We start from the raw sequence: 27,139 nt of genomic DNA, 5'->3' as shown, positions 1-27,139 counted from the left end.
ACAACTATTCACCGAAGTGGAGGTGGCTAGTGGTGGATATTTACCAAGCTGTGAAGCATTGAGGTAAATAATCCACAACTAGCCACTGACGCTGAGGTGAACAGTTGTTTTAGTATATAATAAAACAGTGAGATAATATAGCACAAAAAGATGATTTTAACTCATTTATTCCTGAAAAGATTACAACATTCTCGGGTGCAAATTCTGGGTGAATTTCTCGGAGGTGAATAGCAAAGGATATCCAGAGTTTTAGTAGCTAATCAGTGCGTGTGTTCAACGCCATTCACTGTTTTAGTATAATTATACTAACTAATATTATTAACTAGTTAGGATATTATTTCCTACGTATGCTTGCTGGTATTCTTTTACCACTTAGCAAGATAATACTGAAGCTTTAAAACCAAGTATTATACTGGTTTGATGCAGAAAGTTAGACATGAACTTGATGTAGGTTAATTAATATAAGTGTAAGTGTCACCAACACCATGTATTTATTTCCTCACAGAAATCTGAGGCAGTTGTCAAGTCAGTTGTGTTTTCTGCTGAGAACATTATTTTGCTTTTGGAATCAGGCAAGATTCTTCTGTTTAATGGAACAACACAAACTTGGGGTAACTCATCTGGTAAGGATAAATTATTTCCAAGTAATAATTACTTGATCAAATGAATATAAATTAATCATTCAACCAGTGAATGAAAATGATTGAAGTTGAAGTTGCAGGGTTGCTGTTACTTTACTTTAGATTTCATCATTTTTTTTCTTTTTTTTTTACTCATTTTGACTGAACGATCGATATGTTGCTCTTTGAAATTTTGTTTTTGTTCTGATGTATCAATCCTCAGGTATACCACAGGAGGGCTTCATTGGCTTGTCATCACAAAAGAACTGCTTTGAAGGTGTAGAGAAAGAGGTACACGTAACCACTATTGTTTTCTTCTTAGTTTGTGTCTTGGCTAATACTAGTCTGAGGGAAAAACAACATGCAATTAAGGCAAGCTTGATCAAACAAAATGGAAATTTTGTTTTATTTTTGCAGGTTATGATGGGTGTAGTTTTTGCATGGGCAAATGAGGTACTTTTTTTTCTGGAAAAAATCTGTACCAAAAGTTATAATTATTATTACATAATTATTAAATCTTGAATACAAAGCGAATGCTTAGAAAAATGTGTTAATTTGATCTATTGTTTTACCAGGGCCAAGTTAATATTGTTTACATTTCAAGGAACAGTGGCTTATCATTCCATAACATTTCTCTCCCTTATGTGGGTCTCTCTTATGTCTCAGTAAGTACCAACTTGCATAGCAAGCCTTTGTATCTTATTTTACTATGTTAAAACAGTTGCTGTTGGTTTATGCAATGTTTAAAAAGCTTGCAGCAGTGTTTTATCGGGGTTTACAAACATGAGGCTTAGCCAAGTGTTTTTACACCCGATAAAAAACATGCTGCAAGTTTTCTGAACGGCTTAAAAAACATTCCACAAAGAGCGTCAAGTCCCTCTGGACTCAAAACAGTGGTTCAAATTGTGAGAGGTGAATATTAGCATACAAGAAAAGCTATGCCTAATTGCTATTCTTTATAATTATAAAGAATGCTATTGAGGAGTGTTTTATCAGGATGTAAAGCTCGTACACGTGACATTTTATCGATGTTTTGATAGGCTGTTAGGCTCATGAATTATTGATGAGTTTTTTAAGGAGGGTGTAAACTGCAGGTAGCAGGTTAGGGTTGCATGTTATTGTTTCACCATAGCTAAAACAACCCAAACCTTTACCAATGCTAGCATTAGGCCTAAACACTATGCTTTAGATATAATGTTTAGGCCTATAAGGTTAGCATTTTTTAAGATCATAATGCTCATTTGAAATTTCCCTGTGGTCACTTGTCAACAGAATGTCACAATGTTTTGTAATCAATCTTTTTATCCCAGATAAAGCATGTTGAAATCCACAGCTTGTTTCCAGTTGCAACTTTCTTATTACATGGGACAAACTACGACAACCAGCAAAAGGTTTGTGTAAGATAAGTTTCCTAGTTTCAGTACTTGGACTCCTTCAGTTATTGACCTCTGTCGATAGTTATTTCATGTTGTCTCATTCATCAATAATTTATTGAAGAAGATTCTTTCCTAGTTGAGCACTTGTGCTGAATAACAACCGAGGGCATATTTATGTGAGACACCTGGGGCCTGTTTCTCGAAAGTCCCGATATGTTTTCAGGCCGGAAAAGCCATTTGTGAAATTGCCAACCGCTTGTTTTGGAAAGCTGACCTTTTAACATGTTTTCAAGGTAACAAAAAGCGAAATAACTGTGAAGTTTGACGAATTAAGTCTTCTCCGTTCTTGAGATACAAAGGGAATTGTGACACCTGAAAATGGTCTGTTATTATATATTAAGTCCTCATCTAAGAAGACTCATCTGCACATAAAATTGCCAAGGAAGCATTATTTTTCTTCTTGATTAGCTAGCTGTCAGTTGTTGTTGTTGTAATAATTGTGTTAGTCTGGCCATGGTTCTGACTCACTGGTGACCTATCTCCGGCATGAAAATTTATTCCAGTGCACCCTTGATGTCTTCTTGAGCTTGGTTCTTTTTTCCCCCTTCTCTAGGGGTTGTTTTTACAGTACAATCTGGTGGAAGATGAATGGAAAGAACATGAAGTGTCTTGCTGTATGGAGCCTACTGAGTCCTTTTTCTTCAATCCTCCAAGTACACAGTTTGTACTGATTTGGAGTCAAAAGTCCTTTGCATTTGGAAGACTGAATGAAAAGGGTATCGCAAATTTATTGATAATTCACAGGGATAACAGCTTAATCAGGATTGCCACATTCAAGTCTCTTGTATATATGACTGAAGATCTTCATAGTGAATGGGACCTCCATAATTTTTGATAGAGAATTAACTGACATGCTAGCCACATGTTAAGCCTTTCACCCCAAGGTGGTTCCCCATTGACAAGTAACATAATAATAAATATTATTGTCTGGGAATAGAGTAAATTCCTTAAATGCCACTCTAAGGAGAAAAAATGGCTAAAGAATGCTAATCAATCTTCTAAATTTACAAATGATATATATTTAACAAATTCTATAAAGAAAGAAATTGCCCTTTGGCAATTTGCATAGAGTAAAATCTATAAGTGTCACTTTTAGGAGGCTAAGGATTAATAATTTTCAACTGTAACCATGCACATGAACAGCACAAGTGTGTTCTTGACAACATTATTATTTTGATGTGTCTGTCAACAACTTCACTATTTAACCAAACTTACTACTATAGGAAGCAATTTCAAGGTGAAGAAACATGATAATCAAACTGACTTTATACTTGATGTCAATGAAACTATAGTGTCTGTAACAGCAGGTGAGATAAGGAAAGGAACTTATTAATAAAATTATGTAAGTGTCTACTAGTCTTAGAGTGCTGGAGCACTGTTATAATTGGGGACACTGTGAACTGAAATCAACAAAGTAACGCAAATCGAATCAAATGTTAGTGTTTGAGGAGAGGGGACAACCAGAGTACCCAGAGAAAAACCTCTCGGAGCAGAGTAGAGAACCAACAAACTCACCCACATATGACGTTGGGCCATGTCTGGGAATTGAACCCCGGGACGGGGCCTCATTGGTGGGAGGTTAGCGCTCTCAGCACTGCGCCAGCCCTGCACCCTGAAGATGAGATGGTTTCTTTAGGTCCAGAGCATGGGTCAAGGTGAAGCAGACACTGATTTCAACTGGCAAAGGAGGCACATGTTATATAACCCTTCATACGCTCCGATAAAAATGTACCAGTATAATCTAGAACTCATCTCTATTGCATTTGGATTCCACATAATGATTTCTTTTAGGTTGTACGTATATGCTTGCATGTATTCAATCCTAAGGGCTGCAGTTGCGATATCCCGCCAGTATTGGTCAAAGTGGGGGATTAATATTAATTAAACCATGCAATTCAACACTGGTTTCTTCTTGTTGCTGTGCACCTCATGTCAGGCATATGCATCGTTGTACAAGTTAAGAACCTTGACGTACAATGCACATATAAGAATAGTAGAGACCCACACAATAATGTTGATAAAATGTCACTTCCACTTTTAGGCAGCAATGGTGATTTTGTGGTTCTCTTGTCGAGCAACAGAATGTTTTATGGGAGGGCATTCCTGGAATATGTTGTAGAGGTACATTTTACACATGATGGTTTTAAGATGCTCCAAATTAAAGTCAGCCTTTGACAAATTGAGAGCCAGGATGTACTCAGGATCCCCCTTGATGTCCATGGAATATTTGCCACTTTCGTTTGCAGGTCTCTACTGGACAAGACCCCTTCTCTGAATGGATAACAATGTTTGACATGCTTGCTGGCTCTTTGCTGCTGGTCTCTGTGGAAGGGTAAGTGATAGATGACTGCTTTCTATGTTGACCTTGCTTACTTGCTTTTTCAGAGAGACATTTTTGCATTATTTGGATTGCCGTTTAAATTGTCTGATCAATTTATTAATATCACTTTGCTATTTTTTATGCTTTCTTTCCGCCATTTTCCTTGTAAGTTTTTCTTTTCCTTCAGTGAGTTTGTTTAGTTACTAGTTTACTTGGTTAACCCATGGATTCCTGGGGGTTCACCATTAACAAGTAAAATCGTCTGGCGTTAGACAGAGTATGGCCGGTTTAGGCTGGTTTAGGGGTGAATGGGTTAATATTTGTACAATTAATGTTGTTAGTACACAATATTAAAATTACCAGCATTCGTTTCTCATCGTCCATCACTTGGACATTTTTATCATTGTTTGTTACTTCTCAGACAGATTTGTTTGCAGCTTCCTGAACTAGTTTCTTCTAGCTCTCAAGTGGCTCTCAGATAGCAGATAAGGGAGAAATCTTAAAGGGGCTAGGTCACGCTATTTTAGGTAATTTTGTTAATTATAAGCTCTAAACGTCAAATTGGCAGAGCAGGAGTCTTTCATTTGCAAAATCACGGCTACATAACAACTGAGAATGATTTGTAAATGACATTTTGATATAGACTGACATAAATTTGAAAAAAGGTGGGCCGACATTTTTCAAATTTACCCAAATTCAATCCATATCAATCCTCTCCAGTTTTGTCCATCCATGTCCCTTATTGGCTTCCCTGTGTTTTGTTAGAGTTCTTCTATAGTTTTGAACATTTCTTTTGATATTTTAGCGACCTAGCCCCTTTAAAGCCCAAAGAAAAAAAATTGGGGACAGGGCCATAGCAAGAGCTGTGACAACATGAATCTCCCGTCATATAGTCCTCAGCTTTTACTCCCCCCCCCCCCCCCCCCAACTATCCGAGAGTCTGGAATCGGCAATAGCATACTAAAGCAACCCAAAACCTTCAATTTGGCAAACCTTAAGCAAGCCTAAACGTCATTGTTTAGCATTAGGAAATTAAAAAGCTGTACTTTAGCCCTTTCTGTCTGAAACAGACTACCAGTAAGTTTGTTTATTCTCTCAAATTTGTTTTCTTTATTGTTTAATTAGTTTGGCAGCTCGTCACAGAAAGCTACCATTGAAAAATGAGGTGTTGAATGCGGTATATCCACGTACATCATGCCCAGTAAGCAACATCCTGTGACCATAGATCATTTTAAGGTTTCAATTAAAATAGAAAATGGATATTTATGAGTTTCTATCTGTCTTGTAGTACTTGAGGTTTACAACCAATATAACTCCAGAATTGCATGTCATGGACAAAGGTGATGAGAAGACGATTTGGGCTGAGCTCATACATCAAAGATCCACACCCAATCACATTAGAGTAAGTTTTGTTCTTTCAGTTCTGCCTTTTTCCCTACATTTTCAGGTCAGATCCTCATATAGCATTAATTTGGTCAACCTGTTAACAATAAATTACTACCGTAATTTCCGGGCGATTACCCGCGGGTAATGTGTTAAATTTTGCGGGTTATAGGAAGGTGCGGGTAATGTGATAATTTTTAAATATTCCGGTATAGTTTTAAAACCGTAAGTACTCATTAATGAAAGTGTTCCTAAAAACTGTATATTGCCTTTTTTATCCCGCTTTAATTGCCTAATAAACTTAAATGCTCTCGATGAAAACCAATGCAAATTGAAAATATATCAACAAATATCGTTGGCAATCAATTGGGTTATCTGCTAGTGCGGGTAATCTGTTGAAATTTTTTTCTTGTTATTGCAAAAAATGACCGGTGCGGGTAATCGCCCGGAAATTACGGTAATTATAATTGTAATGCTGATGTGCACCCTGCCAGTTTACATGTAGTAACCCTTGAAAAGCCTCATCAACAATTTACAAAAGACTGTTAATGGCCTTCTGGTATCCTTCTTAATTTTGACATAACTTTTGACAAGAAATACATGCAATAAACTTCACAAAATTACCCCTCTAGGAAGCAATTCGAATTCTGTAGGATATTGTAGTTGTATCATCTAGCTCCCATGATTCTTCTATACAGTAGCTCATTGGTAGAGCATCTGAACTAGTAATAATTATTGGAATAATTATTATTGCAGCTGGAAATCTCCCAGTCTGATGTTCTAAGAATCAGCACAGAAGACAGAACTGAACACTACCAAGGCATAATCACACAAAACAAGGTAATTTCACAGGCTTTTGTGACATCACATGGTGTAAAATTGACCATAAATATAACAAATTATTTACTGATAATTATTTTTAAAGTTTATTTTCTTTTATGGTTTCATTTAGACATTTACTTTTTCAAATGAATTAAGGAATGGAACTTCGATTTTGAAAAGGTGAGAAGTCAGTTGGGTAACTTAAATAGAATCTACTCAGCACTCATTTTTTTCTTTTCAACACCATTGATCATCTGACAAAGACAGAAAAACCTATTTGTGTCACTGTTGGGAGGGAAAAGGTTTAAAGCAAAAAAGCAAATAATAATTTGTCCATCAGAAAGAATGCACTCCGGTTAAAATGCTTTGCTTCCAAGAGGAAAAATAAAATCTTCTAGGGCGTTATCTTCACTTCTAAACAGCCTATCACGACACCTATAAAACATAACGTTCATAATCGAGCCTTAAAACCCAATAAAACACATCTTGGACCTCTTTTGAATTCTTTACAAAGAATTATAATAATAAGGTCCGGCATGTTTAGCAAACTGTTGCATTATTTTCAAGTCTATCATGTTTAATTTGTATTTTCTGGTTTTCATAGTCCGTACAAGTCCACTTCAGTTTCTGTACAGCTGTTACCAAGTGTTGGAGAACTGATATGTGAAAATGACATTCAGGTATCAAATAATTGTAAAAAGTTGCAACTAGGGTTTTTTTTGGCAATGTCATACAATGCACTGGTCATTTCTGGGTACAAATTATCTGACAATGTAGAATTTGAGCTCGCACAAGCTTTTTGGCAACAGCAAACCATTCACCATCTTTTGAGGGTCCTTTCAATCTTTGTTTCAATTTAAGCCTTTGGTATTGACAAACTGTACATCACCTTTTGTGTGCATATCAGACCTCTTTCATGGTTTGCTGCAAAGCTTGTACAATTATATGAGCCTGATTTGCTGGTAATATTTCTTCCAATCAACAAACCAGCTCTCTTTTTTTCAGATTTTGCACATAAATATTGGTTGTCCACTTGCCAAGAGTATTGTGATAAGGAACTGTTCGGCACCACTTGGTGAGGGACCTATATCGCTGCTGTCACAGGTACAACATCAGCAAATATTGATGTCTTGCTCTAAAGATATAATGTTATTTCAGATCTTTAAAAAAATGTCTTTTTACAGGCAGAAATTAAAGATGGCCCAAGTCCATGTCATTTAAGTGCAGCCTTGGATGAAAGGTTTAAGCTCATTGTGGATCTGTAAGTGTACAGTGTCGAAGTGTTAGTAAACTAACAAAAACTCAGTCCACATAATTTAACAACTGAATCAAAGCTGTGCCACATTGGTTGGAAGAAATTATTGCTCACACCACTTTTCCATCCCTGCTTCCCTAAATCATCATCATCAACAACAACAACAAAACTAGTATATTTGCACCAAAGAAATATAGAACCATAAAATAGGTAATAGGACTTAAACCGGTAAGTAAGGTACAATACCCCCTAGAAAATAACTAAAAAGCTAATCTAGGTAGGTGCACCCTCTTCTTGCAAGAGCTATTGGAGAATTTTAGAATTCACTGCAGCCACCTTTTCTAGAAAAAAGGATTTAATCTAAAGAGCACAATGTAGGTGCACCCTCTCGCTACCATCACCAAAAGCTTGCTTTTAAACCTTAGGGTAAAAAGTCAACTTGGAAATGACCTTTGTCAGTATTAATAACAGTCTTTGATGTCTGATCAACAGCTACGAGGGAGGAAAATTTGTGCAAGAGGTTCTTGAAGATTACATTGTGTGGGAAGAAACAGGAAGAACCGAGTTTGGGTACAGTGCCACCACTAGTGAGGTAGGAATACTATATCAATTAAATAACCCATTTTGCAATGGACCATTATATTGACTGCAGCTGGAGTGCAATGTGAATACACTGCAAACTAATAGTAATTGCTTTTATTGGAGATGATTGCCTTATCCTCAAAGCCACTGAGAGTTATATGTAAGAAGGTCAATGGGCTGAAAATGGTGGCATTTCAACTTTTATACGATTGACGCAAAGTAGAGCAAGCAAAATAATAACCTAAGAAATAATCCAGCTTACATGAAATGCAAAATTGTGTAACATAATAGGCAGTACCAAAGTACCCTTGACATAATGCACTTGCATGTTCAAGTTAAAAACATTTAAGTTGTATGAGAACAGATACTGTAACATTGATTTTTTTTATATCAGGTTGGATGCTTACATGAAGCTCAGACATGGCAAAAAATGACGGGCAATCATTCTGAAGACCAGGGAAAAGCTTGGAGTCAAAGTGTAAACTTATTCTACTTCTGTTTATTTGTGAGATGCACTTTGAAATTAACATTGTTTCTAAATGAAGATAAATAAATCGACAAACAAGTCAGTCTATGGAAAGTTGAAAATCTGACTTTGAGGGTTTTGAGGACAAAATTAATATTTCATAGAATACAAGGAAGCATAAAACACTTTTTTCAAATAAACAGAAAAAAAGTTTTGAAGAATGCATACTGATACAAGCAAACTATGGAACGTTTCAAGGACCACACTTGGGGAGATACTCAGAATTGGTTCAATATAAAAACTAAATACAGTAACAGCCTTTGTATGCCTAGTATGCATCATGCACACTCACACACAGTCTTGTTTTTGTTTTTGCTTTCTTTTCAGAATTATCGCAGCTGTTTCACTCCTGGTGTAAATGAAAAAAATTTTGATGGAAGCCAATCATATGAGATTCTTAACTCTACTGGGCTCTCTCAGCTGGTTTTCAAAGGTTCAGGCTGGTTTCACTTCCACCTAAGGATTGTTGGGACCCACTTGAGGTAATTGAAGTAATTATTACGCTTTTGATTTACGTCTCATTTTCTTGCCCTTAGATTGTGAGGCTCCAATAGTATTTTGAAATATGTTTAGGGAATTGTTCAAACGATCAATGTGCATCTTTTCTTGCAGTTTTTGCGAGCTGAACACTCGCTTTTCAGTGGTGGTCACTGGGAGTGAAGGCAAGGATTTCTTACCTCTTGTTGTGTCAATTCTTGTGGTCACAATGGGTTGCACTGTTCTGTTGTACATCAGCTATGCACATTACACTAAACAGACACTAAACCGTCACCAGGCAGATGAGGAGGAACAGCAAAGGCTACAGGAACTAAAGTAAGCGAGGAAATTATTTTGCCAAGATGGGAAATTCCACTAATTTTTTTCCTGTTCGATTGCCAAGTATATTAAATAAATATCTGAACCATGGAGGATATACATTGAATTCACTTATTGGAACCGTGGATATGAAAGGATTTGCAATGGAGAAAATTAGTCCATTTAATGTGACAACTTCAGCAGTTGTGAAGAGGGGTGAACAGGACTCAAACACACAACTGTGCGATTAAATTTTATTACACTTCACACTACAACTGAGCTGGTCAATAATTTCAAGTTTGTTTTGTTTCCCACAAGAGGTTAAATAAATTGTCAAATTTTGAACCCAGTGTCAAAGGAAGCTAGCAGTAATAAGATTTGGTAAATACTAGTCATTGGCAATGTGCAGTTCAGCGTCAATGCACCAATAAACATCTTACAAACTATAGTTTATAAGAGTTTCAGCTAGGATGTGCGCCATTGTGAAGTGGCATTTGTCAAAAACAGTACTCTTCCACAATGAATTGTGCAGACATCAGTACCAGGGGGAAATCCTAAAAAATAAATGAACTGCTTATAAAAGCAAGAAGGATCTTTCTTCTGTTGACATCATGTTCATTTTTTGTATTTTAAGTGAGCCTGGTACTGTACATGTATATCCCTGCATAACTGAAATTTCCAAGACGCATTTTCCAGTTGGATTAATTTTGTTGTTGCAGGAGCTTGTTTTCCTCATTCCAACAAGGAGGTGACAATGCTGCAATGGCACATCGGCGCTCTACTGTTAACACTGTGCGACGTTTCACGGGAACAGCTATGCTCATGAAAAATAACCTGCCAGAGGAATGCCTGCATTCTCCATCTGTCAGCCAACGCTTAGAAACCAGCAATGTGTCTTTGAAATCCAGGAAGAGTGCTCACACAACTGATACATAAACAACTCTGAGTGCATTCCAAGCATACGTGTATTTGCTTTTGAACCATCAGTTTTAACTTTTCTTGCATTATTGTTACTCTTTTGATCTTACAGTAGGGTACAAAACTTAAAAACACTATCTGTTGAATGTAGTGTAAATAACCTTGTATTATTTATTTTCTTTGTTATTCTCATACTTTAAGGCACGACAAGCTTGAATAAACTTTTCGTAGTGTTTCTTCAACCTACGTGTAACATAATTTATCTGAATATGTCCATCATAGTTGTAAGTTGTCACCACAAGTAATACTTCTTTGATTGAACCGATTAACCAAAATGGTCATCATTCATGTTTTTTCAGTCCAGTAAGCTGCTCACTACGTTTCCACAACTCAGCAGACACCTTTTCATCTTTAGCCATTTCACTGCACTTGTATACTGCACAGTTGCTAAAGTACTCCCCAGAGACGTCCTTCAGTTCTTCTGCTACTGCACAGTACACAGTGGTCTGGGCACCACCATTAACTGTCTTGAAAAAGAAATATTTCAAAACCCACAGAAAAGGCTGTAAAATCCACATTTGCGTTATCCAGAGATTGCGTGAGATTTCAGTTCTTACTACCCCAGGGTGGAGAGCATTGACTGTAACCCCAGAACCTGTAAACAAAATGAATTTTTTTCAATAGGCCCAGTTCGCCTGATTATACCACACATGGCCCAAACTCGTGTTTCACGAGAGAAGTGACTGTGAAAGCCTCGTGTCAGCAACATCACTGTTCTAAGCAATTTTCTTGTTTTTTGAATTAGTTTCATGACAAAAAGCAAAGAAGCGAAAAGATATGAAATGAATGAATGAATGAATGAATGAACTAAAGTTAAGTCACCTTGAAATGACATGAACGGCAGATATGAAACCAAGTGAAGCTATTATCCTTGCAGTTATGAACACAATTTTAGGCAATTCATATCATTTATCATTTTGTTTGTTGATCATTCATCACAGGAACATTTGAACCCACAAAAGACAAACACCCAACATCAGTGGCTTCATAGCTCGCTTGGTTGGAGCGTCGCATCGGCACTGCAAGGTCAAGGGTTCAAACCCCTTTGAAGTCCTGAAATTTTCAGGCTTGTCTACCCAATTGCTAAAATTGTGTTCATAACTGCCAGTGTCACTTGTTTACTTAACCTGCGTACCTGGTGGTATTGTTGGTGCAAGAGGCAAATGAATGAATGGCAAAGCCACACTGAGAATGGGGTCAGGGGTGCTATTGCAGGGTTTGTGCTGGATTTTGTCAATAAAATTCCACAAGTATTCAAGGAGTTTTCTAGCCTGCGAACGCAGACGTATTTCCGGCGGTCGTTGGAGAGAAACGACTGCCGGAAATACGTCTGCGTTCGCAGGCTAGGAGTTTTCAAGAACCAGAAATTGAGCTTTCAAGTAGTCTTTATAAGAAGATTGCTATGCCATGATACATAGTGTTTCAAGTGTTTTCTTTGCTGAAAAAGCTGACCTTGATATTCCTTACCACGTCCTGCAAGTTAAGTGCATGCATGGGCATTTTCATTCTTTAACATTTCCCTAAAAGCCAATATTGAGCTCAATTTTTGAAATGTCTCTTTAACTGAGCATGATGGAATTTTCACTGAGGCAAAAATGTCCAAAATTAAATCCCAGGGCTTTTCAAGGCACGAACCCTGTATTGGTTACTTTGTTTCATTCATTTGATCTATTTTTGCTTCTTTGCTATTTTGTTGTGAAACCAACTAAAAAGATTTAGGGCGCGTTCGATTGACTATTCCGGAATAGGAATACACGGAATAGAAGTTTGAAATCCTTCGTTTTTGCGGAGATTCATATTGATATTGTGAAACATCTGCTAAAATGCTATTTTAAACATAGCTTTATTGTCCTTGTTGCTGCAAAACGCCACACATACATGTAGCATTTTAAATCACTCCACGTATTCTTATTCCGGAATAGGGTCAATCGAACGCGCCCTTAATTAGCACAGCGTTGTCACTGATGTCACGCTTTCAAAGTCATGTCTCTGCATGCACAACGTGAGTTTGGCCCGCCTATGAGAATACTCTCTAAAACTCATTGATAATTCATAAGCCAAAAACAAAAGAAATCACTACCGTGAAGGAAGTTTGGAAATGTGGTCTTAATTAGCATAAAATTTTGCCAACTTTGATCCCAAATATCTCTTAAAATACTGATTCCTTTGAGAAGCAATATCAAACACTCGAAAGAGTGTTTCATCAGATATCCAACCACCTCGAAATGTGTTAGAAAACGCGGCCTTCGGCCTCGTTTTTCAACTCACTTCTCGGTGTTTGGATAACCGATGAAACAATCCTTCTCGTGTTTGATATATTACATCAAAGTTAATACTACCAAAATCGGGAAAAAGGTCTATGAAGCAATAATTGAAAAAAATTCCTTTAAAAAGTTACAAAGACCTAAATATGGGGTTATTGCCCTTACCTCAGGCAAATTGTGATATTTCATGTTAGCAGTAATAATATTTTTAGATTACTTTTAAATTTTACTAAGATACTTTAGAGATACTTTCAGAACAAGAAGATAAAATTTGTATCCCCAAGCGCCCATGTAATGTTCTGTTTATGATATAGATATGGATGAAATGTCCAGATTTAAAACAACTTGTTTTACTCAATTTCAAAATGATGAAAAAGTGGTCACCAACCGCTAAAACACGCATGTTGTGTAACATGAAACAAGATATGAAAGTTGTGAAAATAAAATTGCGATAATGTAAAATTTTGCAATAAAAATGTTAATGTGGGAGAGTAGGATTGTCTTAAAGCAGAAAAGTACCGTACAATGAAGAGGAAGCTCACGTTTTATTGGCTAATCGTGTACATTACCATGACAACACCTACACTGTATATTCTCACATGTGAAAGATAAAAATGATATGTTCACTGTGCACGGTGAAGATATGATTTTTTAGTAAAAGGAAAAATCCTGGTATTTCATCAGTAGCTATATAAAATATAATATTATTATCCCTCCAAAATTTTGCATAAGCATTGTTTCTAATTTCTCTTGGGACCATTGTAAGTCCCAAAAGAAAATAAAAACAACATTATTTTATGAACATTTTTGGAGGAACAAGCAAAGAGTATTATGTTTTTTTTCTGTTATTAGCTAATAAGAGGCCAGATTGTCATTCTCTATACCAAGGAAATTGTTAATAATTATTAGGGGTTTCACCATTTTTCCTTCTACCAAGCAGTCTTGCTTGTAACCCATATGGTTTTAGTTGTGAGGTGTCTTTACAGGACCTGACTGTTACCGGTACATATATTATTACCTTTCAGTCTTTCACTCAGCTCTCTAGTGAAGAAAACTTGACACAATTTGCTAACACTGTAGGCCTTGAAAACTTGGTGATCTTCCTTCCTTTGACAAAACACTTTGTCAACATCGATTTGTGACTTTACCCAGGCATGCAGTCGAGCGGACACATTTATTATCCTGCTGGGTGCAGAGGCTTTTAATTTCTCCATGAGAAGGTTTGTTAACAGGAAATGACTAAGATAATTTACTTGAATTGTGTTTTCAAAGCCATCAACTGTTGATGTATGTGGGCCAAAACAGCCTGCATTATTAATCAAGATGTCAACTCTTTCTTCCTCGTTTCCAATCTCTTCTGCAAAATCCCGTACTGACTTGAAAGATGCCAAGTCTAGTTTTTTCACTTCAATGTTCCTGTTTCCAGTGTTATCGATTATGTCAGCTGCAGCTTGTAGGCCCTTTGTAACATTTCGACACCCAATGATAACCCTTGCCTTTCGACATGCCAAGATCCTGGCGGTTTCTTTGCCAATGCCTGCGGTTCCTCCTGTTATAATCACAGTTTTACCTGTTTTTTGAACAAACCAGAGTTTGTTAGTTCATATAATTATGTCTATACTTTTTTTTAATATAATTATAGTTTACCATCTAGTCCCAGGTCAAGATATTAACAAAAGTAACGATAAAAGCAAGGATCATGCCAAACCTAGATGGGTAAACCATATACTCTGATGAAGTGAATATATTAGTCTCTCCCCTTGGGGCTTTTCAGGACAAATTTACAATGCTTTGTGTGGGACTTTAGCCAGACTGCTTGTTCCACAGTTTACAATTATTATTTTAGGAAGTGAAAGATGTCCCTACGTCCCCTACTCTTATCGAATAGTGAGTGGGTTCTCTAATGTCCCATACTGTTTAATTTGCAACAAGGGCTATGAGACAGGACCTCCGGTTTACAGTCCTTATCCGAGAAGACTAGAAAGTCTAACCATGTGCAGATGTAATTACAAAGGCAGCACTTTCTGCTCAGTTATTTTTAATTAAGACCCTGAGTGTTGGACTGGCCAGAGTTGAACTCACGACCTCCCGCATGACAGCTCGATGCTCAACCAACTGAGCCACTGGTGCCCAGACTAAAAAAAAGATAATTTTTTATTGTCCATTTTTCAACCAATCAGAGCACCTCCTGCCTGGTATTTTACCCAATTCCAATTCTCGTCCCAGAGGCCGTAACCAGCCAGAGGTTGTTGTTCTTGGTGCTGAGCGGAAGAATCGCGGACTCTTGGGACAAGAATGCTTAATTCCCACATTGACCCTGATGACAGGCACTTCAAGATTATGTTGTAGACTGCACCACATAACTTTCCATCTAATGACACTGTATGTTATAACTTGCATTTACAATGTACATACCAGGTTTATTAATGTACAATACATAACATGTGGATTTCAGGTGTCCAAAATATAATTATCTTAACAACTGAATGGATAGGCCTGCCTTTAACGAATTCAAAAGCAAAAGCAAAAACAAGTTGGGTCCAGGGCTGGTATAGTGGTGAGAGTACTGTACTTGTCTCCCACCTTTGTGGCCTGGGTTTGGTTCCCAGATTTGGCATCATATAGACTTTATTCATAAAAGGCCATCAATTTGTAATTCTTTTCTCCAAGTGCAAATTAGCCTACCAAGTCGCGATACCATACAGTGAATTGAAAAATAAAATCTTACTCTAAAATGAGGCTTAGTAGGCTAATTTGCACATGAGCAAAAGAAGACTGAAACAGGTGCCATTTATGAATAAGGTATGGCTTGAGTTTATTGGTTCTCTGCTCTGCTCTGAGAGGTTTTTCTCTGGGTACAGTACTCCGGTTTTCCCCTCTCCTCAAAAACCAACATTTGATTTGACTAGCGGAAATTTACAGCGTCCCCAATTTATGCTCCAGCTCTTGAAGACTAGACACTTAATAAAGTTTGTTTCCTTTCAGTGATTTTTGTCAAAGCAAAAAAAAAAAAAAAAAACAGTGCTGGAACCAAGGTATACCAAAATTTGCATGAACTGCACATGGGATCTGAGGAAAAAAGTATTACTGCTTGCAATCTAACACTCATTAAACTGCACTGGACATTGGCCAGTGGCAGTCTTGCTCATCATGCATCTAAGCATCTTAGTGACCCGTCATCACATCCACAATCATGGGTGGTATGCTAACTTTTATGTATCATTTTGGATCCCCGAGAGCCCTCTTCAGATTAAAATGAAAATGTCTTTATGCATGTGGACACCCCAGGTACCTTACAACAAAAAATTTGCATCCATTTTAAACCATGTGACTTGCCCACCCCATATTGTTGAAAATAGACTTACTGTTAAGGTAGAGAGTGTCTAATCCATGTGGGTGGGTGGGTTGTGGGTCCCTTACCCTAACCCTAACCCCTTTTTAAATCAATGACTGGAAATTCTTGAAACAGACAAGACCTAAGACCTACATGTAAGACAAATTTGGACCGAGCACTGAGGGAGCTAATATAACTTTTTTTATCTTCAAACAAACACGACTCACCCACCCACACAATTTAGCCTCACCCGTTGAGGTAAGGTATTGTGGGTTTCAAGAGGACAAAGAGAGCTGTCAGGAGCTGAAACAATACATGTTAGGTAGGAACCTAAATGTCACATCCAAGATAGCGGAATAGATCAGTCTTGCCGCCTTTTCTATAAGATGAAAAAAATGCATTTACAATATTTATAAATGTACCTTCTAGCTTGGCAGAGCTTGGGCAAGATGGACCTTCAAAATAAGCTTTGATAAAAGCTCCCACAATAGCCAATAGTGGAATAGCAGCAAGGAAGAAAAAGCTACCATAAGTTTCCACATTGGCTTGATTATACAGATCATGGACATTGGCTGAAAGTTAAAAGTCATTTTTAATATATTTTGCTAAAACTAAAATTCATATCAGTGACAACAAAAAGTCACAGTATTCAAGTCACATGAATCCGAGTCTGAAAATAATGACACAGAAGGATCTGATCATTTAGAAATGGCATTCTGAGTATTTTTAATACATTATACAATACCAATAGTAACCAAGCATTTAGGTCTTTCTAGCCTTACTGAGATAGGCAAATTTAAAAGAATGTCATACTGTAAGTTATTATAAACCAAAATTAGGCCAGAAGGCCTAACAATAATTATTTAACATACAAAAGAATAATAAATCAATGGCAACTTATAAAAGTGGCCTCTTCCTGTTGGTAGTTCGGTATAATAATATTGACATCTGAATGTATGTAGGTATGAATTTTTATACCCAATGTAACATACATACTTGAAAAAATATCAAATTGCCACTGGCACAAGGCACACCCAGTAGACCTGGGTTGAATGCTTCAGCAGAAGGCTGCAGAAGACTTACTAGCTACCCTATTCTTCAAGTGACAATCAGCCACCTACATGTAGGACTGCATACCTTGAGCACATTTTCCACAGCTTACTTTGCAGTGCTTTAACATCCATTTTGGATTTTTCTTGCATTCTCCTTTGGCAGCCCAATGACCACACCTTGGATGATGATCCTCACAAGGCACACCTGAAAATGATGGAAAGCAAATTGTTGCACAGCGGATAAACTATTCACCCAACATGAAAGTCTGTTTGCCTGATACATGTATGTAGTAACAGCAAGGCTGCTGCCTAAGGAAATTTTCGGGGAGCCCTTTGGGCTTCCAACATTAAAAGTTAGTAGCCAAAGTCATTTTTTCAAGAGCCCAGAATTAATTAATTCCAGCTGGGATCATATTAACAAGAAAGTGAGGATGAATCAGGGCGCCCGTTCGGGCTACTCGTTCAGAAATTTGGTCGCCCGTGCTCGCAAATAAGGCGCCCCAGGCGACCGGGCGACTGTTAGGCAGCAACCTTGAGTAACAGAACTAAGAGCAAACAAAATTTAAATTTTATTCATGTTCATACATGTACAGATGGACCTTTTCTTGAAGTGATTACAATTCTTGCACCTATCATTGAGAAACTGAGGCTGTACTTACACTTCCTAATGGCTCATTGTGTACTACACATGTACTGGCATTATACACAGTATACCACAAAAATAGTCTGGGAAAACACCTTTTTAGTTTGGGTGAATCAGTACTTTCATTTTGGGCAAACTGGCTTTAGGTGAGGAAGCAGTCAGGGGAAATGAACGTACTCCAAATGATGAACTAACATCATTGAATGACTGGTGAAATCTCCACTTAACAAACAACAGTACTATTCATAATGAAGAAGTTTAAAGGAACCATTATTTTTCAGTATAATTTACATAAAAGGAACCATTATCCGAATGTAACAAACTGAATTTCGCTGCCAGTTGGTCTATAAACTGAATTAGAACACCTACAATCATGGACAAAAGTGTTGGGAAGGTAACTTCATTTTACAGATACCCCCCTCCCCCTTTTCAATGTTGGATTTTCCAGGGGGAAAAAATGGTGACTTTTGTTACGTGAAGAACTCCAACATTGAATATGGGGGAGGGGGGCCACAAGAGCATGGTATTTCCCACATACTTCAGCCAATAGTTAGGAAAATCGAATTAGGAGTGAAGTGAGCTGATGCGTGCAACCTTCCCAACAACTTTTGACCACGCTTGTAGTGACTCTGCTTATTAATTAAATCAAAGGAAAGTGTGGTCAGAAAGCCCTAGAACTGTCAAGGCTGTGCCGTGATTATATTGCTGCCAAAAAACAGATGACTAGTACTTTTGTATTGCTTTCAGATGCCTGACACCAACCCTGAACGACAGTCAGTGGAAGAGGCATTCTGAGGTTGGCTTACTCCAAAATTTCAGTTACCATGCTACACCTGCCAACTTTTTTCAATTTATAGGCATGACATTTTTCTCCTGAGAGTTCCAAGATTTTTCGTAGGGCTCCGATGATAACCGCAGATGTTTTGAAGACTTCCATCTAGCCAATACATTGACCTATTCTTTGAATATTTATAAGATTATACAGAATTCTGAGAAAGTCGATCATTCAAGTGGATTTTTATTTTCTCACACTTCTTTCACTTGGCAGGTATACCATGCAGATCACACAACAAACAGTGCATTGAAACACATCAAAAGGCAGACATAGTTTCAACAATTTAAGTAAAATGTTATAACACAATTCTGAGATAATGATTTTCTTTTTTGAAAAAATGTGGTTATTTTTGGAAGCCAACAGATTTTTCCATTACACAACTGAAAATCTTATTTTGGATTTTTAGGTTTATCTGAATCATAATAATTATTTCCTGGCTACAATACGTATTACATGTAGTATCCCACGACATTATTATAATTTTGTTCATGCCATACGTTTTCCAATGTGTTTAATAATTAATAGCAATCTCCATTGTCATTGATCTGTCAACCAGAAGTTGATTGGCTGTTGAAACAAACCTGGGTTCTTTTGTTTCAGTGGTATCAAAAGAAATGGTTGGAAACGAACAAGAATTGTCACAGTCAGTGAAAACAGCTTTCTTGAGACTGACAAATATATTCTTTGCTGGGGTCACTAAAATGTTGTAATCAAAAGACGTTATTGGTGAACCCGTTGTCTCATGCCTGTGTCTTGTGCAATACAAATTTTCTTGAAAAATTATTTTCTGACTACTAAGGTTGTGTAAATCCACCTGCACTTGTAACAAAGTTCGTTACCATATGCAAAATCGCAACAATAATGGAATTCATTTGACATTCATGGCGAAGATGTGCTCGAATTTTGCTTATTTCAATAAAGATTTATAACAAGTTAAGTCTGTCAAGGAGTTCAAGTCTTTACACAGAAACTCTAAACAATCGAAATATACTTATCTGAGACAAAATATGACGACTGCAACACAAATTAATTTTACTTAGCTCCATGCATGTCCATGTTTTATTCTGTTGTAACCCAATGTAGGTCGAGAATATTTTCTCAAAATTGGACTCGTTTTTGCGCGCATATCCTCTTTAAAGTGAAGAAGGCAAAGGATCAAATCGTCTGAGTGTTTCAGTGTTTTGCTGTCCAAAATAGGGATATCGTAATGTGCACAAATCGACCATCCGTCCACACAAAGCCAGAGCTTTTATATGTGCTCGCTTTTACTTTAGGCCCTAAAATGCTGGTTTTCCTGCGGTCTATGGTAAACAAGTAAATGAATATATCTTACTCACCAGCTACATGAGACAAGAAAACGACCAAAATCAACGCAAGAAGGAGATCAAGAACGAACCCCTTCGCTGCGACTTGCACCATTTTTGAACTATTAAAGAACTCGTACGTGACATGTCGCGTGACGTATACTGCTTCCACAATCACGTGAGGCATAGGGTGGAAGCGTGACATGTGCAAACAGGTGATTTTACTCCAGGAAAGTTTCTTTCAATGCACGTGCATATGTACGCATAACTTTAATGAAACAACAAAAGGACAATTCCCTTGAGAGCATCATGTGGTCTGGAAGTACAAGCTAAATCGATGTGACAAAGGAGAACAAAAATGGCCACCACCTTCAAATATGCAATTTTACAGTTGTTTGCTCAGTGACCTTGCCTATGAATGGATGTCAGGCTTTCGGTGACCTTGTATTGATACAGACCTCGCTACTTTTATCATGTAAATTGTGTTGCTTTAATCGTAATTAGTCTACATTAACATTAGAAAAGCACAAACAGGGTAGGTAACTTAGTCGAGGTGGGTGGCGACAGGACAGAAATAGGTGTCAATACAGATTGTCGGATTTGAATAGGATAAGAATAAAAGAAAATGATGTAAAAATACTCTCCTACCTTGTATTAAACAGACTTGAATGAAGGAAAAAGGGTAGTTCAATTGACTTAGGAAAAAGAAGGAATTAACTGGATAACTGAGGACTGTAAACTGGAGGATAACTAAACTGAAAACTTTGAGATATTGATGTTCATATAAAAATTTTAAATGAAACACAAGGCAGAAATAAAAAATGAAATATGACAAAATACCAAGTCTAAAACCTCAAAGAAACCTATGTTTGAGACATCATTGCAGTAAGTTAATTAAGCAACTTGAGCAATTATAATTTGCAAGAGAGTTTGACAAGCTTAGATATCTTTCATGCCTCTTTACCAGATTTTAGATTGTTTCATCAGAATCACATGACCTTGAAGTGAGTGCTTTGCACCGCATTTCCTTGGAACAAAGCTGGGAATTTTAGGACACCAACTTTATACCCAAATATGGAAAGAAATAAGATTGAAGCTTGATGCACAGGAAAATGCATGAGCCATGTTACATCCAAATAAGGAAATATTTAACAAAAAAAAAAACCAGCTTTGAACCAGAGTTATACACTTCAAGGTCATCAGCTACTGGTTTCATTAATTACCTACAAAAATCTGTTCATTAAGGTTGTCCAACATGCAAGCCATGCGAGTCACCTCGCAGTTATTGAAAGCTGTTTATCAGCACTATTTGAATTTAATTGTTCTCAGATCCCTTGCACGTCTGCCTCGCTGGCTTGCAGAGTTTGTGCATCCTTCCTGTGACATCCATCTGAATATCCAACATTTTCATATTATTTCTCATGCAACATATTGCTCAATAATATTGAATTCTGAAATGTTAACCCATTGACTCGTAAAATCATCTGGCGTTAGACAGAGTAAAATACTCAGTCTGTTTAGGCGTCAAAGGGTTAATTAACTTAACCAAAAATTAGGAACAATAACTGTCTCTCCAAGTAACTAATTAGCGTGCTGCATTGATGAAAATAAATGGGCATTACTAAACCACGAAACACCAAAACACCATGTATGACCCCATCATACATTGAATACTTAAACCAACTAAGGTTGGATTTGAGATTAAAGATTGTTTTAGGTCTAATTAGGCCTAAAACATTATTGCTCCTAATTCACTGAGATTAAGATTAGGATTCAGATTAATACTGTCATTAGCATAATAGTAGCACAATAGTAATGGTTTTGTAACAAGTTTTTTTTTTTTTAATTGAGTTACACACAATAATTACAATACTAGCATTACTGACAACATTAACATTAATTAAGTGCGACTTACACTACTAACAATATTCGTGCAGTCAATTACACTACTTGTAATACTTCCTACTTATGCCACTTACAATACTAACACTTACACTACTTACATTACTTACAATACAATTCACCTACTTACTCTACTAACAATACTAATATTTACACTACTTACAATATTTACAAAAATAATTAGATTACTTATATTACAATGCTAAACAAAACATCACTTACATTACAATACAAAGCACAATTCACTAATTGGACCTACTTGCCTACTTAGAATTACATGACTTACAAAAGGAAACGACACCTTAGTTACTTTCTTCCAACAGTACAAGGTAGATTTAGAGACACTGCTGGTAAAAAAAAGACAAGATTTTGGGCTTTGCTTTAGTGTGTCTGTTTTAATTGGCTAGTTAAATCAGAGAAAAAGCTTTGCGACAAAATCTGTGACTTAGGGCGGATCTCCACCACCGCGCAACCCCCACACGCGCACGGATGCAAACCCCGACCAAACGCAAAAGTCTAGCGAGGTTCAACCTCCATGTCCACGTTTTGTAACAAGTGACCTGTACTTTAAACCTGTCCATATAGATTATAGTATAGTAAAGACAAACAACCTAAAGATGTCAGTTTAAAACTTTACATGACACGGCGCTTACACATTGCAAAATAATACAAGTCATACATATATGAAGGTCAGATATGTCTTTATCCAATAATTATATGACATCAGTGTTTCCAGTTTTCACCAGTTAGGCTCTCGCTGATTTCCCATAACTTCTTTGCCACACCGGGATCATCAATGATAAATTTGTTTGAATTTTCCTTTACTTTACAATCACTGTAGTAAAGCCCAGATTCACTTGCTGCCTCCTCTGAAACTGAACAGTAAATTGTTGTTTGTGCTCCCTGCCTGGAATCCTTAAATGTCAGCCATGTCAGGAATCCAAACAGCTGCTTCAATAGAGGTTTTTGTAAAAATGGGAAGTGACGCCAAATTTCTGTGACTACGGCACCAGGATGAAGAGCATAAGCTGTTACTCCACAACCTGTGACAAGAACAAAAACAACTGATTTGGTACAAGATCAAATCAATAATCCTTTGTGCAGTGTTTTGTGATGCTATGGCTGATACAGCTAAAAAACAATTATGACTAGTCAGAATTATTATTGTTTTTGGCTTGGCAATTTCCAGATGATTGACGGCATGGCACGTGTATTATTGTTAATTTTCATCTAATGCTGAACATCATGACATTCCAACAACATCTAAATATAACTATGACTAGTTATTATGTATACTTAAAAATGCCTTGTGCAGTGGCGAGAGCATGCACTCGCCTCTCACCAATGTGGCCCAGATTCGATTCCCAGACTCGGCGTCATATGCAGGTTGAGTTTGTTGGTTTTCTCCTCTGCTCCGAGAGTTTTCCTCTGGTCGGTACTCCAGTCTTCCCCTCTCCACAAAAACCAATATTTGAATTGATTTGAATTAATTTTGCGTCTACAGTTTGCTCTAGTGTTAAATCCATTGACAGTTAAATAAAGTTATTATTATTATTATTATTATTATTAGTAGTCGTAGTAGTAGTAGTAGTAGTAGTAGTAGTAGTAGTGGTATCATTATCATTATTATTATACTTCTAAAAGGGCTTAAGAAGAGCAGATGAGAAATAACTTGAAGAAGTAAAACAACATTTTAATCTTTCTTTACAAGGCAAGCTGGCATGAGTAAGTTAACACATGTCTTGTAAAATTTTAAAATGTTTTTTATTTCCTCGATATTATCTAACAAATTAAGGTCGATGACCTCTGATATAATCTCCATTCATCTCCCTTTGAACCAATCAATGATAATTATAACTTATACATGAACTGTTATAGAACCTGCTCTAAGTAATAAATGATGACTACAATAGCTCCATCAAATCGCAGGACTTAATATTGTAACTAACAATAATCCGAAGCCAATTTGAGAACTTTAGATTATACTTCTAGCACTTGATGTCAAATTAAGATGTTTTTAACATGTACCGTCCCAACATGATCCAGTCTGATCTAAACCTCTTAAAGACAGTGACGGTATACTACCATTTGCATCCATCTTTGACCTGCTGAAGTAAAACTTCACGCAAAATTATTTTGCATCAAGTTTTACTTTTCAAACATTAATGGTTTGTCCGGTAATGTGTTTTTGACCAATGAAACGTTGGCGGTTACATTGTGCATGTTGTCAATTTCACTACATAACCGCCAACGTTTCATTGGTTAAAATGACACATAACTGATCAAACTGTTAACATTTGAAAAGCAAACCTTCACCCAAAATATGTCACGCTTCAAGGATGGATGCAAATGGTAGTAATCACCAAATCCCACTGATTTCAGTTTGTGAACGATATTAACAAATGGCAGTTTGGCCCTTGATGAAATAATGAAAAGAACAACAAGGAATATGAGATAGTTTAAACAGATTGTGGAACATATCAACCTGTTTCCCTTTAACTGTACCAAGTAAGATCCTGGAAGCAGAAATAAAAGATAGACTGGTGCAGCATGCCTTTGGTGACAATCAGTCAATCAAAGAGAAGCAATGGGCTTACCGACACAGCTACTCGACTGAGCTCTTCCTTGCAAATCTGACAGAAACATTGAGGGGAGCTTTAAAGGCCCATCAGGCCGGCGCTTATCTCCAGTTTCCGTAGCATGAAGCGATTAGGAGTGTTTATATTTCCCCCTGGATGGGGTCCTAGTCCATCGCAGGGTTACCCCCAGTATTACACCGGTACCCATTGATACACCCTGGGTGGAGAGAGGCACCATGAGAGTAAAGTGTCTTGCCCAAGAACACAACACAATGTCCCCGGTCAGGCCCTGAACCCGGACCACTCGATCCAGAGTCGAGCGCACTAACCACAAGGCCACCGCGCTTTGGACTCCAGTAATGTTGTCGCAGTATTGACCTCAAGAAACTTCGTAGACTACTCAGGAAATAATCATTTCAGGAGCTTAATAGTTTCACTGGTTTATCGGGTTCAACGGTTAGGAACAGATTAACTGATTACACATATTTTTAAGTAGAGAAGTAAAAATTGTAAATTTTAACGTTTGATTGTATTAGTTTCTTACTTAGTTCACGTTTTAAGAATTGTAATCTATTAGAATGTTTTCAGAAATGTGTTTTAGTTATAATTAATAGTTTTTAATTGGATGAGTAATAATTATTTTGTTGGGGTGTAGGGATGGCGCAGTGGTGAGAGCACTCGCCTCCCATCAATGTGGCCTGGGTTCGATTCCCTGACTCGGCGTCATATGTGGCTTGAGTTTGTTGGTTCTCTACTCTGCACCGAGAGGTTTTCTCCCGGTGCTCCGGTTTCCCCTCTCCTCAAAAACCAACATTTGACTTGACACTGTCCCCATTTGGTGCTCCAGGGCTAAATCGACTAGACACTTAAATAAAGTTTCTTTCCTTTCCTTACCTCCTACTGCATGACCCCACAAGCTTTTTAGCTTTAATTTTTATAGTGTGTATAAATAAAGACAGTCTGAAAGATACTATTCGATTCTAGTCTATTATTATTACTAGAATACATGCATCTGACCTTCTAATCGCCGACTTAATTCCTTTGTGAAAACAACCTGAGCAAGTTTGGACTCCTGATAGCGAGGTAAGCCATCTGACTTTAGTGTCTGATTTGAAACTTTGAAGTAGTCTTCATGCAGCTGGCTCAGACTTAACGTCTTCCTTTCACTGCCCATTGATGAGACATTTACAATGCGACTCGGTGCTGACATCTTCATTTTCTCTATCAGTAGCAAGGTCAACAGAAAATGGCTGAGGTAATTCACTTGGAATATCATTTCATTGCCATCCTCTGTGGCACTGTGGTAGGATCCTATCAGCCCTGCATTGTTGACAAGGATATCCAGCCGTTCCTCCGTTTCATTTATGAGCTTTGCAAAGGCTCTTACAGACTCAAATGAAGACAGGTCAACAACTCTGACCAGAACTTTATCACTTGCAGTTTCTGCTATGATATCCTTGGCAGCTTGATTGGCCTTTGCCTCGTCTCGACAAGCCAAGATCACCTTAGCACCTCTCCTAGCAAAATCGAGAGCAGTCTCTTTGCCTATGCCTGTATTTGCACCAGTAACAACAGCAGTTTTACCTGTAACAGTGAAACAAAAAATTATGAGCTAATCACTAAGATGATATAAGCTGTAGGCGTTTTGAATTTATTGAAAAATAAAATGCTTATTCAAATTTTGGCCATCTTTATCTCAACAGAAATATCCATTGGAGTGTGAATGTTTTATGATACTATCTCAATTCTCAGTCGTAATACAACTATGTGTTGGCCCTAGTGATGGAAATGGGCCTACACATGGACAGAGAAAAAGTTTCCCTCCTAGGTTTTGCAAGTCTAGTTATACAGAGTTCATATAACAAGCTACAATAATTATTTTAATAATAGAGTTGAAAAACTACTCATCTCTGACTGGCCAAAAAAGTGTAGTCCTCATGTAATACAGGTGCAAATTTGTAACACTTCTCAGACTACAGTCCCGGACAAAATTGTTGAAACACTTTACAATACCTTGCCCTCCTAGCAATGTTGTTTTGGCAATTGGGCTCAGAAACTGGCATTAAAGAACACTGTAGGGAGAGAGTGAGCTGCGAAAGCTTCAGATCTGTATAGTCGTGTACTGTTCCAACGAATTTTGTCACAGACTGTATTTGTGAGGAATTTAAACTATTTATAGGACGTGCTGACAGCGTCATAAGTCACACAACTTTACAGTCGCCTTCATAACCGGTACGATAGCCCTGCGTAACGTTTTTCTTCGAGACTGAGTTTGATGTACAGTGTTCGAATTTCTTTTGTTACATATGCACAATGATAAAATAAGCGAATTTGTTTAGATTTAGCTAAGAAGAGAGTCATGATCTGAAATATGGTTTTTCTTGCTGCCACTGATAGCGTGACAAGGGCACGAGCGTATTTGTTTTATCTCGCATTCAAAGGTTTTCTCTTGGTAAAGTAGCTAAAATGCGCTATATTTCTCCTAAAAGCGCTTGCAGATTAATCAGTG

General features: G+C 37.3%; 3 protein-coding genes across 3 annotated transcripts in view; 1 reads left to right on the top strand and 2 right to left on the bottom strand.

Moving 5' to 3' along the window:
* Positions 1–10,675, top strand: part of LOC138025473 (cation channel sperm-associated auxiliary subunit epsilon-like) — a 14,145-nt gene extending 3,470 nt beyond the window's left edge. Inside the window, exons 8-28 of the mRNA XM_068872675.1 lie at positions 506–623; positions 844–911; positions 1,038–1,073; positions 1,196–1,285; positions 1,931–2,011; positions 2,610–2,772; positions 3,280–3,363; positions 4,098–4,177; positions 4,303–4,388; positions 5,502–5,577; positions 5,665–5,778; positions 6,516–6,599; positions 6,712–6,761; positions 7,186–7,261; positions 7,587–7,685; positions 7,766–7,842; positions 8,329–8,428; positions 8,813–8,896; positions 9,272–9,426; positions 9,557–9,757; positions 10,459–10,675. Coding sequence (XP_068728776.1) covers positions 506–623; positions 844–911; positions 1,038–1,073; positions 1,196–1,285; positions 1,931–2,011; positions 2,610–2,772; positions 3,280–3,363; positions 4,098–4,177; positions 4,303–4,388; positions 5,502–5,577; positions 5,665–5,778; positions 6,516–6,599; positions 6,712–6,761; positions 7,186–7,261; positions 7,587–7,685; positions 7,766–7,842; positions 8,329–8,428; positions 8,813–8,896; positions 9,272–9,426; positions 9,557–9,757; positions 10,459–10,675 — 2,139 coding nt within the window. The remainder of the gene's footprint in view (positions 1–505; positions 624–843; positions 912–1,037; positions 1,074–1,195; positions 1,286–1,930; positions 2,012–2,609; positions 2,773–3,279; positions 3,364–4,097; positions 4,178–4,302; positions 4,389–5,501; positions 5,578–5,664; positions 5,779–6,515; positions 6,600–6,711; positions 6,762–7,185; positions 7,262–7,586; positions 7,686–7,765; positions 7,843–8,328; positions 8,429–8,812; positions 8,897–9,271; positions 9,427–9,556; positions 9,758–10,458) is intronic.
* Positions 9,980–20,320, bottom strand: LOC138027915 (retinol dehydrogenase 13-like). The gene is made up of 5 exons (XM_068875534.1): positions 20,183–20,320; positions 17,453–17,572; positions 16,738–16,887; positions 14,000–14,551; positions 9,980–11,312 (listed from the first exon to the last, which is right to left on the bottom strand). Exons 1-5 carry the CDS (start codon positions 20,262–20,264, stop codon positions 10,999–11,001), a joined length of 1,218 nt encoding a protein of 405 aa, XP_068731635.1. The 5' UTR covers positions 20,265–20,320; the 3' UTR covers positions 9,980–10,998.
* Positions 20,321–22,625: 2,305 nt separating this feature from the next.
* LOC138026342 (retinol dehydrogenase 14-like) lies at positions 22,626–26,772 on the bottom strand. Its single transcript, XM_068873653.1, has 3 exons — positions 26,644–26,772; positions 25,648–26,214; positions 22,626–23,094 (listed from the first exon to the last, which is right to left on the bottom strand). The coding sequence occupies exons 2-3, from the start codon at positions 25,904–25,906 to the stop codon at positions 22,775–22,777; spliced, it is 579 nt and encodes a 192-aa protein (XP_068729754.1). The 5' UTR covers positions 25,907–26,214; positions 26,644–26,772; the 3' UTR covers positions 22,626–22,774.
* Positions 26,773–27,139: the final 367 nt, after the last annotated feature.

The sequence above is a fragment of the Montipora capricornis genome, chromosome 12 (genome assembly GCF_036669925.1).
Source record: "Montipora capricornis isolate CH-2021 chromosome 12, ASM3666992v2, whole genome shotgun sequence".
Lineage (NCBI taxonomy): Eukaryota > Metazoa > Cnidaria > Anthozoa > Scleractinia > Acroporidae > Montipora > Montipora capricornis.
This window is presented reverse-complemented; position numbering and strand designations above follow the sequence as displayed.

Coding starts and splice junctions, on each gene's coding strand:
- LOC138027915 (XM_068875534.1), bottom strand. CDS start 20,264: ATGGTGCAAGTCGCAGCGAAGGGGTTCGTTCTTGATCTCCTTCTTGCG. Junction 17,573..20,182: donor TTTCTTGTCTCATGTAGCTG/GTGAGTAAGATA, acceptor CATCATTTTCAG/GTGTGCCTTGTGAGGATCAT. Junction 14,552..16,737: donor AAGCTCTGCCAAGCTAGAAG/GTACATTTATAA, acceptor TTCAAAAAACAG/GTAAAACTGTGATTATAACA.
- LOC138026342 (XM_068873653.1), bottom strand. CDS start 25,906: ATGATATTCCAAGTGAATTACCTCAGCCATTTTCTGTTGACCTTGCTA. Junction 23,095..25,647: donor ATTAAGTCGGCGATTAGAAG/GTCAGATGCATG, acceptor TTCTTGTCACAG/GTTGTGGAGTAACAGCTTAT.